Raw genomic sequence first — 13294 nt, forward strand, 5'->3', positions numbered from 1 at the left:
ATAGAAGATTTATCAACAAAGAAAATTTTCCATAATGCATTAGGTATTACCAAATATCCAAAAAAACTAATCATATTAAATCATAAAAATTAAATTTACTGGAAATTAAATTGACTTTACAATCATTTCAGATCCAACTAAGTTATATATAGTATGAAGCTATGTGAATCAAAATACATCATTTTATTTAATGACAGTAATTAAACTCATTAAAGTAATTTAATATTAACAAATATATTATGGACTAGTTATTATACCTCAAATAATTATGTATAAAAGAAAAACATATAGTGACTAAGAAATGTTCTTTTTTTGATTAATGCAAAACATGGCAATCCTGTCACACTTTAAGATGAAACATTACCAAATAGTCGATGAAGTAGAAAGAAAAAAGAAACACATGCAGCACACAAAGTAGAAGAATAGTAACACTAATGCCTGTTCTCTTCAACAAAATCGCTTGGATTGCTTCTAATTTATGGTTGGGGATAACTACCTAGAATCCATGAATTTAACCGATGCACTGTAACGGGGCTTTGCACACATTCTGCTTTGAATGATCTTTCTGATTCTGCCGAGAGGCAAAGAAAAGGTTGACCATGACTCACAAACTCACTGCAACTGATAACCTCGCACAACTGATCAAACCTGCTAACTCAGCGATAGAACCTACTAACCCTGACAAATCAAGCAAGTTTAGACACGACGATGACTCACTCCTTATGACGAAGAGTTGAGGGTGTTGTTCTAAAGCCACATATGATGCAAAAATCGAAAGATGATGTTGCACAATGCAACAGCCCTCGGCGGGGTATGAGCTACTGGATGTTGAGGATGAGGAGAATGAAACCTCAAGGAATGTAGAGTGGGCCGGCAGGAGCGCTGCGGCATCGGTTCAAGGGCTTGGAAGGGCGCCCATTGTCTTCAGATTTGCAGTAAGAATCTAATCGAACATTCGTTTTTCATGTTGCTGGATGGGTCGTCTGGCACAGTCACCGACAGCACAAGTTGTGTGCAGCGGTCCTACAGCCTCCCACTTGGTTCTAATCTGCTTTTGAAAATGGGATCCGTGCTTGCGATCAGTGTGATGCGAGGTAGCTCTCAAACATGAGCCACTTTTCTTGTTGGGCTGCCAGAACCATAGATTCTTCCAAAATGGTTTCCTCATGTTTGGGCGTTCCGGTGCAGCGTGTATGTACCCATCGTCGTGTGGGAGAACGAACTCGACATGGTCAAGACTAGAAGCTCTCTCGCTAGGCTTGCGAGATTCGACGAGGGGTACATGCCCGTCGAGAGAGCTGCACGACGGGAACTTGGATTCTCTATATGCAAAGCAGCTCCGCTCATCTTGTTCGAGGAGCAGGGCTCCATCATTGACCTGTGGATGTGCACAACCGGCCCTTGTTGTTGTTAGAACTTGGAAATAACTTCAAAACCTGGCCCACAGATAGCGTTCCTATCTGTTAATAACACGTTCTTCGTCTAAAATCCCCTCAAATCCTTCACCATGGGGATCTGTTTCCCATCATCGAAAGTACCAACAAGCCAACTGTTGGAGCAATGTCAAGACGGCGGCCACCAAGAACACTACCTCTTCGTAGTTGGCGTAAGGAGTGAACATGCAGACGTTACGCTCTTGATTGATGCGGAGTGTCGTCTTTGCGTGAATTTCTAGAGATTGAGATCTCTTATTCGTGGGCTCATTGAAGGTAACGTTCTCACAGCCCATGTTCCACACTCAAGTTTCCGCATGAAACCTGCAAGAGAATGCGTAACGATTACAATTCCATTCTCTGAAGAAATGGAAAAAGCTGAAGCTGTACCATGTGCATATAGATTCTAAGACCTTCGCACTATCATCTAAAGCCTTTCAAAGACTTATAAATTGGTAAAAACGAAAATCACATCGTGCTAATGGTTTTGTTGCCCAGCCTCAGTAAAGCTTGATCCTTAACTTGGTGGACCCAAGTTCGACACTAAAATTGCAATTTTAAGTAATTGGCTCTGAGATTCATCCGATTATCGTAGAAAATTGAAGAACGGCAACAGCATCGTCTCCAACTGAAAATTTGCTGTCACCCCATTGCAACGAGCAACTCGATTCCAGAGTGAGAATGAAAATTCTTTTATTCATGTCGTGGACAGTAAGTGATGCTTGGAGAACAGTAACTACGGCCGCACAATACAATTCAGATCAAACGCTGGATCTCGAACAGTACTCTTGACCGTGAGCATTGCCCATCTCCATCCTCTGAAAGCGTACAAACGTGTGCATCAATTCTATGCGTTGAATTCGAATTCAGAGAACACTGACTTCATCAGCTGCGCACATTCCACAAGATCCCTTCGGTGCGATCAACAAATCTCTAATCAATAACTTTTTCTGCTTTGCCATTCCTTTCATTTGTCTTCCCTCTTCAGCGTTATAGGGGTAAGCATCACAGGAGCTACGTGGGTCCAATCTAATCAGAAGGCCTTGATTCCAGTTCATCAGCTCAAAGTAATGCAGTGACGTGGTGATCCGGAATCTCTAGCCCTCTCGCCCTTAAACTGATAAAAAGCATCTACGTAGATGTATATATCGCTTGCTACAATTGAATAAACTCATGATAGGATAGGAATCTGAGTGCAGGAATTTCAAACCGATGGCCAATAACGAGATTTAAATATAACTAACTTTAATGGTTTCGATGAAGGATTTGAGCGGCTCTAAAAATAAAATAAAAATAAGGATCTCGCAGAGAATACAACATTACCGCCGATCACCGACTACCCATTGCGAAGCCAATATAGTGAGTCTGGTGAGCATGCCGGACGACGAAGCACCTCATCAACAACCGTCACTGATCGACGATGCGTACAAGAGAGAGAAAACTGACCGCTACTGAGACTGATGGGCCACCCTGAGAATACACCTGGTGTGGTCGTTGCGTCACAGCATTCGGCATCCAATTCTTGTTTTCCCCGAAGACCGGCTACTGGTAGATGCAATGGACAGATCCAGCTCCCTCCCACGCACCCAACGCCGCAAAAACCCACCGAGCAGAAATACACATCTCCACTTTACGCACAAACCACAAAACATGAGCACTGAAGGGCAAACGAAGTTCAATTCCACGCAACAAGCGCTGCAACGACCATACCGTCAAGTAAAATGCTAAGCCCGGCTTCGGCAGAGCGACACACAGTGACCGAATTCTCACTAGCAAACGAAATCTAGCCATCAAGCGAGCACCCGCAGTGACCAGCACGCATGGTGCCGCTAAGAGTGCGAGGCATCAGAAGCGTGCAAAAAGCAACATTGGAGCTCATGGTGCTCAGGTTTGTAGCTTTGCTGCTTGTGCATGATTAGCATCGGATTGCAGTTTTCATGCATAGCTATGTCGGAGGGACCACAAACCAGCCACAAATGTAACAACAACTGCAACAACCAAACAGAATGCCACGCTGTCTTTGCCCATGGAAACTACAGTTGTGCAAGGTCTTAGTGCGTAAACTCTACGCCCATGAAAACTCTATAGTTGTGCAAGGTCTCTGCCTGGTAGCTCACATGCCACAAGCTTCTTCTGCAGCTTTTGTTCATTTGTATCATTCTGTGTACAAAATGTGATTCCCAGGCTGGAAAATATCATGCTCCTTTGGCTTTATCTTGCTGCCTCTCTCTCTCTCATGGAGTTGCTCCGTTTTGTTGGTTTTTTGTCACGTTTTTGGTGTGCTTGCTGATCAATGCTTTTTTTTAGGGCATTGATTGGGTATAAGATTGTTAGGCAATGATCTGTTGTATTACGATCATGGTGATTTCTGCAATAAAATTGATTTTATGAGCCAAGTACCAGTTGTCAGAGAGGGCTTTTTTGAATGAATCGGATATCAGATGTAACAGTGGGAGAAGAACTAAATGAACTTTTCACTTTCGGATTTGCAACGACTTGTAACTTTTATTACACTAGTCTTTTCTTTCTTTTTTGGGAAAAGGATTGAGTGTTTTGTGGTGGAAGGAAAAAAATTCAATAAATTTTTTGAATGTTTGTTGTTTCTTACTTTTTAAATATATTGATTCGATAGTGTCCAATTCATTTCTAAAATATTCTATGTTTTGTTAGTTATGGTTTTTTTAGTATTATTACATGGTCAATCTATTTTGGTATAATGTTTAAAAACACTAAAAGTACTTAACTAAAAACTTCCACTAAATTGGTGCTGGGGTATTGCATTATACGAGAGTATTGCATAAAATAAGTGAAGTTGCTTCTAAAATTATTGCACTGGCATGTATCATCATGCACCATTTTGTGATTATATTTTAAAGTTCTATTTAATTACCTTTTGTTTTCTAGAACCTAACATATCTTTAGCCATCTAAGATTTATCCCATCTCTTGAGAAAAAGGGCTTTGTATTCTATATATTTATCTACTTTCTTCTTTAGAAATTTAAAGGTAGGTTGTTCATATTCAAAAAGACCTTGCCAAAGTAGAGTTCTAGTATGGAGATCACTCTATACTTTGAATTCGAATATAAGTTTATTCTTTCAAATCCAATAGACCACAATCAAAGACTTCTTTGTAAAGACAAAAAAATTACAAAAATTTCTAAACCAAGAAAAAACAGTCTCTACAAAAATAGTTTGTTTCCACAAAAAACAATCCAAGATCTCTATTTCTAATGACTCACAATTAATTTGTATAAAAGAGAAACAGACTAATTTTAACTAAATCAAATCTATAATCTAATATAATTCTCACACAACAATTATTATAGTTGAAATAGTTAACAACAAAGAGTTCTTATACAATAGTTTTTAATTTATAAATTCTTCTAATCATTTTTTTAGTTCTTCTAAGAATTATAGATTGTTGTTGAAAGAAATAATTTAAACCTATTTAGTATTTAATATTTTATTTGAAATAATATTAATATAATTTTTTTCTAATTATTTATTTTTGATATGTTATATAATAAGAAGGATTAAGTTTTAATGTACTAAAAAGTGGTTAAATTTGTGATTACAGTTTTTTTTTTTTCTTTTTTTATTAAAATTTGATAAAATATTATCAATAAGTCAAACTATAAAAATGTTAAAATTTATTTTTTAATTTTATACTAAATTAGACATGGAATTTGTACAACATTGATAATGATGTGTATGTTTTAATTTTAAATGGTACTGTTGGAATATTTATTAATAAGGATAAAATTTAATCTTATATAATTTATTAGATATTATGTATTGCATAATGTATTTGTAAAAAAATAAAAATAAAAATATTTTTAGAATTCTTCAAAAAATTAAATAAATATTAATATTGTTCAATAATAAACATATTAAGAAGTTATTGTGAACCAATAATATAAACACAATTTTATTATATATATATATATATATATATATATATATATACATATTCTATAGGCACAAAAAAACTTTGATAAGTATTAAAAAATTGTTAGAAAGAATTTTTGAACTAAAATCATTAAACTACGTAGCTAATACTTAAATGATAATAAATAAATAAAACATATATGTACATGTATATAGGATGTTCCTAATGACTCTATAGTTTTTGCAACTACGACCACAACTTATTCTTATTAACTTTTGAATTATGTTTTAATAGAATTCATTTACTTTCTAAATAATTTAAAATATTTATGAATATATATATATATATATATATATATATATATGTTAGAAATATTTTTAAAAATGATTAAAACAAAACAAAACAAAATTTTTGCTAAGTGGATGGTAGATTGTGGTGGTAGTAGCCAAAAAAATATGAGATGTGGTGGAAAAAAAATTGTGATGGCATTAACAATACCATGTATACATAAGGTATAGTTTTATAAAAATTCATGTCCTCTACATATTATATATGATACTATTTATAGTAAGAAAACTATATCAAATATTAAAATTAACTTTCTCTCACTTGTTCATGGAAAATATGTTAATGCCATGTAAAATTCACCATAAAGCATTTATAGTTGATGCTTAAGAGAAATGAATAAGTAATGGAAAAGGTGCATTTTGTATGGTATAATAACAAAATTCATTGTATTCTTTTAAAATTTGTGTTAAAGTTCAAAATTAATATATATTAAACTTCCTTCTAAATTATTTTACTTATAGATCATTCTTTGATATGTATACATTTATGTATGTGTGTATGTATGTATGTATAAATATTTATAAAGCACACAAGACTGACAAACAGGATAATTCATATTCTACTTGCAATAGAAAATAATATATCAAAAGAATACTTTACAGATTACCAATGATAGAATATTGGTAGGGTGAAGTAAAAGTGCTGCTTCTAGACAAATTGTTAAGTAAAATATAAAAAAATAACTATAATATGTTTAAGCTGCATGTTGCAAGTCCAAGCTTTCTGAAGTCTACAGTGGCCATATGGCATATCATGAAAATATTCACAAGTAGTTTTTTTAAAAAATCAAGTAAAAATAAAATCACATTGTTTGAGAATAATGTAACAATTATGGAATGCATTTTTTAAAATTCTCAACAAATAATTTATCATATTTTTAATTTTTAGCCTTTTACATCTAGTAATGTGGAGTTTTTAATTTTACAACGCCATATATATATATATATATATATATATATACACACACACAATACCTTGGATCTTAATACATTTCAGAAACAATTGAATATTGTAATTTGAACATCACAAGGTTTTTATTAATTCTTGAATTGCCCATTTTTTCTTTTGTCAAGTTTTAATTGATGCAAATATTTCAAACCACATATTAATCACAAATTTGTGAATAATTTTCTGTTTGGAATCGTAACTTTGGACTGCCAGTGATCATGATGCCAATCGCAAGAAATAGTAAGAAAATTTTGCACACAATTGTGGCCGTTTTCTGAACGTTTAGAAACAGGTTTGGATGAATCGAAGCTGATTCAGCGGGGGACGGAGCATGTTCTAGACGATTCTAGGATCCCACCCGTGGCGTGTTCTAGACGCTCCCTGGGGTTTAGCGGGAATTCTGAACCATCCAGCGTCGGGGGAACTCCGGGATCTCTTCATCCCAAACAGAGATGAACTTTTCTTTCTGAAATTCAATCACGATCCAGAACATTCCAGACCACCGACGGCGGCAGTCTCTCCATGCATCTGCTCTGGAGTATAAGCACGACCCACTCGCTGCAACAGAACATTGAAATTTTGGCGATCATCGTCGACTACTGACGTAAGTGCACTCGTGCTTGTAGTATAAATCAGGACCTTGTTCGCTGTTAAACACTGTAGTCATTACGATTGTGCAACCGAGGGTGTAGGTGAGTCTAGGGGAAACGAATTAGTTCGGTGATCGAACCTGTGAACTGTGAGATAGGGGGGAGAGAAAGAGAGAGCTCAAGACATGGCGTTGACACCATTCTGGGGCCGTGAGCGCGGCGTGGGGTCGTGGGACAGCAACCCATGGGATCCGTTCGAGACCACGGACGCATTGATAGACAGCATCTACAACCATCCAGGGCTGTCACTAGCGCGCAGCTTACAAGGAGTGACGAGCACCAGCGTGGATTGGAAAGAAACGGCGACAGAGCATGTAATCAAGGCAGACGTGCCAGGCCTAAGCAAGAACGAGATCAAGGTGGAGGTAGACGACACCCAGCGTGTGCTGCGCATCAACGGGGAGCGGCGCAAGGAGGAGGAGCGGCAGACGGATGAGTGGCACGTCCTGGAGCGCGGCGACGCGCGTTACTTGCGCCAGCTCGCGCTTCCCGAGAATGCAAATCTCGACCAAATCACTGCCTCGGTGGACAATGGCGTGCTGACAGTCACCATGCCCAAGCTCCAGGCGCAGCAATCCAAGTCTCGGGTGCGCCAAATCCAGGTCGGGGATGCGGGCGAGGAGGGGCCGAAGCAGCACCGCGAGCTGATTCCCGTGTCGGCGCTAAAGAAATTCTTCCCCTTTGGACACCGCAAGTGACGACTCGCGGCTGCGGCTCTAGCGCCACCTCTGACGCTAACGCACATCCAACGCTGAGGACGCCAACGCGCGTCTAACTACATGGTTCCGTTGCAGTTGTAATATTTTGCACTGTATTGTACAGAGTTAAACTTCACGGAGTATAAAGTTTTGAGCTTTTTAGTTGAAGGATTCCGTGCCTCTTGTACTAGTTGTTGTTCATAGCCAAATTGATTTATTTTCTTTTTTCTTGTCTTTTTATTTTTTAATTTTTTTGTATATAGATTCCGCTGTTGTTTTGTTTGTACATGTTTCTAGTTTTTTGTAACGAAATTGAAAAATTACATACTTTTGAGTATGAATTGAAATACTAGCAATTCATGAATGAATCGTGTGTATAACAAGCACCACTTTTTTGTTTTTTTTTTTATTACTATCTTTATTCTTACTATAAATTACAAATTTTGTAGCTATTGTTATTATTATTGTTGTTGTTGTTTTTGTTGTCATTATATATATACAACTATCACAATACTTTATCTCTATAAGAAATGAATGATAAACATTAAAAAAAAAAATGTGTAGAAACAACGAAAAAGACTGGTAACTCAACTATAATTCATTCAGCTTAATTTTAACAATATTTAGAATCTAGGGTACTCTTTAATACCTTGTCCGATCATTTCCAGTATGTTTCGGGAGTTCTCCAGAATACCGTTTTTTAGACACTTCTTTAAAAATATTTGAATATTTTTTTGTACATAGGTTTTATAAGAAAATTATACCGGGAATTCTGAAATAACTTTTTTGATTCTCTGAATGGTACAAAATAAACAAAAATCAGTAACAAAAAATAAGGTTCTTTGTAAAAAAATATTACAAGATGACTGAGTAAATATTCTAAGTTATCAAAAAGTCTTACTAGCTGTAAAATATAAGAAATACACTTTTTTTGGCTATTAAACTTTTTCGTTTACTGATATATTTTAAATAAAAAATTGTCTTTTGATCTCATATGTTACATTCATATATTTCTAAATACTATTGCATTTTATGAAATTCTACCTTATATATATATATATATATATGAATAAATAATAAATAATATAAATTCTGGTGAATCATATCTGAATAACTAAATAATATCGTAGTTACTACACAGATTCTCAGAAAAAAATTTAAAAACTATCAGTAAAAATGTTATCTATGTATGAACTAATTCCAATTGGTAAACAGAAAATACATATTTATCCAGTAAATTGTTCTACTAATCGTGTCAGTATCTACAAATTTGAAATTACCACATATAGAATTTAAGCATTATATATATATTTTTTATAGAATGATTTCAATAAAAACTTTCTCCATTTACTACCACTCATATAAGGTAACTATTTCTTCTTGGTAAAAAAATATTACCCATAATATATATCTAATGTAGTGCATTTTTTTTCTATAAAGATTAATTTTATAATATAAATAATCACACAAGTATAATACATTAAATTTATCAATTAAGATTATCAATTTGGTTTTAGGTTACTAATTTATATAGCAAAATAAAACCATACATTTAATGCTCTAAGGATATTGAAAAAATATTATAAAAAATTTAAATCATTAGCCTCATATTCATATTTAAAGATGTAATTATTATTATTATTATTATTATTTATTATTATTATCTTAATAAAATAAAATAATTTTATCAAATATATTTTTATTTTAAATCATTTGAAAGAATATTCATTTGATTTTAGAATTTATTATGTATATATATATTTTTATTGTATTTCATAGATATTGTATAATATAAAGCAATAATTTTATTTTTTTATTTTATTTTATTTTTTATTTTGGATACAAAGAAGATATGTACAATGCTTGGCTTATTAAAAAGATTAAACAACAGAATGAATTATATGTATTTCATAGATATTGTATAATATAAATCTTTTCTATCTCATTTATTTTTTTGAAAGAAAAAACAAGTTTTTTAAAAATTATTTTTTGGATCTCTAGTGTCTTCACCTTGTGGCTAATTTATATACAATTGATGTTGCTTATCTTAGATATATAGTTATGATATATTATAATTTTTTAGTAAAGAGATAAATAATAGTAAATCCAAGCTATTATTATGTTATCAATTTGATGAAGATCCACAATATGTAAATATTACATATTCAAGTTATTTGAGTTTTCTCTATATCTTATAATTTAATAGATTAAGCAAGCAAATGTTCTTGGATATGTTTTATAATAGAAAAACTCCCATCATCTTAATAGTGCCATAATTTGGTCAAGATAAGTTAAATAGTTAAATAGATAGTACACTTAACTTTGAGGAAAAATTCAAATTAGGATTGTACAAAATGAACCAAAAAACTAGTTAGATTGATACTTAAGATGAATACTTGTGAGATTTTGAAAACAATTTAAATATTTGTAAGATGAAATATTTCATATAATCTCTACAAATAAACTAATTAAATCAAGATAAAATATAAGTGATGTTAGAAGATGTTAAGATTAATCAGTTAATAAGTTTTAGTAAAAATTGACAATTAGACAAAGACAACTAATTGTTCAAATATTTTTATTAGACTTGGAATATAAGACTAAACAACATCAATAAATATTTTTGTAAGAATTTTAATTTTATAAGTTAGTTTTGTTTTGAAATGTATGAGCACACAACAACAACAACAACAAAATAAAAAAAATAAAAAAAATCTATTTAAAAATCAAACAAACAAACAAAATATTACTTAAAGAGCTACAAAAATTATAGAAAAACTAGTGAGAATTCATTAATTTTAAGAATTGGTTGATATCTTAATACAATAACAACATAGAGGGAGGTCTTGAGCCATATGCTAGGCTCTCCTTCATAAACTTAAATGCACAATTCAAACTTAATTCTTCCTCAATCGTAAAAGAATTTTTAATTTAAAAAACTTGCAAAAATGCCTTTTTTCTATATTTTTATTTTTTCTAAAAAATTACTATAAACCTACAAACAACCTATGCCACTCATATACAAATAATCAAAACAACTTGGGAAAAAATTCCAATAAAATATTATTAGTGTCCTACAAAGTTTTGTTCTACAAAATAGAATAAATATTTTAATGTACAATATTAAAAAATCAAATCTCAATGAACTATTATTCACAAAAAAAAAAAAAAAAAAAAAAAAATGCTTAACTAAGTTGAACCTAATCATAATGAGCAAAACCATATAAATCTTCACAGTCATCTCTGAGGATGTTAAAGAGCAAGAAAATCCTAAATTAGTGAACGTCAGATTCCTACAGCAACGTTTCAGGAAAAACCTCTTCGGGTCCATAACTAGCGAACACCGAAAGTGGCTACAAGCCGAGCTCGGAAAATTAGGGCTTCATTTCACGGCGTTGAGGCTCTGAAAAATTGCAGCTTGTAATTTCATTTGCAATTGTGTAATCTTGGTTATCGTTGGTAGGTTCTTGGAGTAGGATTTCTATTTTTATGTGGGTTGTTATGTTTTGTTTTGTTTTTATGTTGTTTTGTCTCTTGAAGGGTGATAACAGTTGGAACTGGCAGCGGTTTCAAACACTGCTACTAGTTGAGGGATATTATTTTACAGCTTCCGACGTAACACTATTTTCCAGCAACTTGTTCCAATCCTGCTTAATTTAGTTTTTTTCGAACCTGTGCACAATTTATTGGTGAGTAGAGTTGCAATCTAAAACCCGTTTACAGCTTTGTGATGCGCGTAGCCTTTGTGTTGATGATCTCGGAATGCTTGCTTCTCATGTCGCTGTACAAAACAGATCTACACTTCAATGGGTAATTTTGTCGAAAATAGAGTTTCCTTGGCATGGTTTTTGTCCTTTCACATCGTTGGAGTATGTCGTTAAGTGCTTCGACTGATTGAAGCACCTCGTCTTGGAATCTCCGGCACCTTCTGAATCTCCCACTTCTTAACTGAAACGCTTTTTTGGTCAGTGTTTTTGTGTGTATGTGTGTGTGATGGCCATGAAAAAACAATTACTGCTGCATGTGCTTGCCAAAGCTGAAGCAACAACTCAGCCAAGGGAAGAGTCTTCTCGCTTGTCTGGGTTGTTGATCCAGTTTGAAGGCCGGAAAGCAGAGTGCGAAGTATTCTTCCCCATCTTGCAATTTCCCCAGCTGCCAGTTTTCAGGGAATGTAGCAATCTCAGCGCGGTCCACGAAGAAACTACTTTGTAACACAGAGGTGCTTTTGTTCACAACCAGGCGAGACTTGGTGACTAAGTCAATCCCAGAAGCCGTGGCGATGGCGAGGCCATGAATTTTAGTCATGGCAAGGTCGCATGGCACTCCAGCCATGCGTTCTAAGCAACGAACAGCGAATGGGTGCGGACTCACAATGCCGCAAGCAAATGTGTTCTCACCATCCCATGCCAATCGACATAGCCGCCGTCCAACTCCGATGCCTCGCCAGTCCTTATGTACAACAAGTTGTGTGATCCACATCACATCCCCTACACTTGCCGCAACAAGATTCAGAATGATTCACCCCCGGGAGCAGGAGAAGGAAGGCGCATTTATGAAGTAAGCGCACGAGAGCTCGTGAGAGATGATCGTCACCTTTGCCAGGGGCGAAGTAGAACCTCGTGCAGAAGGCATTCCCAATCACTTGGTTTGTGGCAGGATGGATCGCTGCCACAACAAAGCACCGCTTCACGTCGTAGAGGCCCTGGCTCCTCAGCTTCTCCGCTGAGATCTTCACTCGACTGCCTGGCTTGGCCTCATCACCTGCAATCATCACATTCTTCGAGAAATTCACCGCAGTGACGATTAAACAATGGTCGTGTAAACACGTGAGTCCTTGGTAAATTCTTCTACTTCACCACTGGGAATCCTATTGGCGAGAAAGAACCGAAGTCGGAAATTGAGCATGATGATGCACCTGCATTGGGGCCCCAGATGCCGTAGTGGTTGCTGTACAGATTAGCACACTGCTGCAGCAGATCGTTGTCCACTTTGGGAGCTGGAAGCAACAGAAATGCTAACTCCTCAATTGGTCTCGCACCGCTCTCACAAGGCTCCATCATCTTCAGCCGCATTCACAAATCTCACGAGTTCGCAAGGGAAGTGGTTTTACATCAGTTAATTCCCACTTCCTCCAACCTAAATTACATCGACTATCTCAAAACATTGCATACCAGCACATTGTCATGATCACCATTCAACACAATTCAACAGAACCGGCAATTGTGATCCGGATGCCAAGTACTGAAGCTACACAACAATTACTATGTTCTGAAAGAAACCAGAACGCTTAAAAGGTAGAAGGTGGGCAATGACGTAGACTAGAGAAG

At 35.0% G+C, this 13294-nt stretch overlaps 3 protein-coding genes across 4 annotated transcripts; 1 reads left to right on the forward strand and 2 right to left on the reverse strand.

Annotated features, from left to right (window-relative positions):
* Positions 1-291: 291 nt before the first annotated feature.
* Positions 292-3054, reverse strand: LOC112277215 (uncharacterized). Of its 2 annotated transcripts, none has more exons than XM_024509294.3 (3): positions 2916-3054; positions 1592-1757; positions 292-1378 (listed from the first exon to the last, which is right to left on the reverse strand). In XM_024509294.3, the coding sequence occupies exons 2-3, from the start codon at positions 1727-1729 to the stop codon at positions 944-946; spliced, it is 573 nt and encodes a 190-aa protein (XP_024365062.2). In that variant the 5' UTR covers positions 1730-1757; positions 2916-3054; the 3' UTR covers positions 292-943. The 2 variants fall into 2 exon arrangements, with proteins under 2 accessions (XP_024365062.2, XP_024365061.2); XM_024509293.3 differs by having other exon boundaries at positions 2880-3020.
* A 4023-nt stretch (positions 3055-7077) lies between these two features.
* Positions 7078-8335, forward strand: LOC112277214 (18.1 kDa class I heat shock protein). The gene has a single exon (XM_024509292.3). It carries the CDS (start codon positions 7395-7397, stop codon positions 7965-7967), a length of 573 nt encoding a protein of 190 aa, XP_024365060.1. The 5' UTR covers positions 7078-7394; the 3' UTR covers positions 7968-8335.
* A 3028-nt stretch (positions 8336-11363) lies between these two features.
* LOC112277408 (uncharacterized) lies at positions 11364-13039 on the reverse strand. The gene is made up of 3 exons (XM_024509636.3): positions 12883-13039; positions 12561-12728; positions 11364-12454 (listed from the first exon to the last, which is right to left on the reverse strand). Exons 1-3 carry the CDS (start codon positions 13037-13039, stop codon positions 11979-11981), a joined length of 801 nt encoding a protein of 266 aa, XP_024365404.1. The 3' UTR covers positions 11364-11978.
* Between the last annotated feature and the right edge of the window lie 255 nt (positions 13040-13294).

The sequence above is a fragment of the Physcomitrium patens genome, chromosome 25 (genome assembly GCF_059467195.1).
Source record: "Physcomitrium patens ecotype Gransden chromosome 25, ASM5946719v1, whole genome shotgun sequence".
Taxonomy (NCBI): domain Eukaryota; kingdom Viridiplantae; phylum Streptophyta; class Bryopsida; order Funariales; family Funariaceae; genus Physcomitrium; species Physcomitrium patens.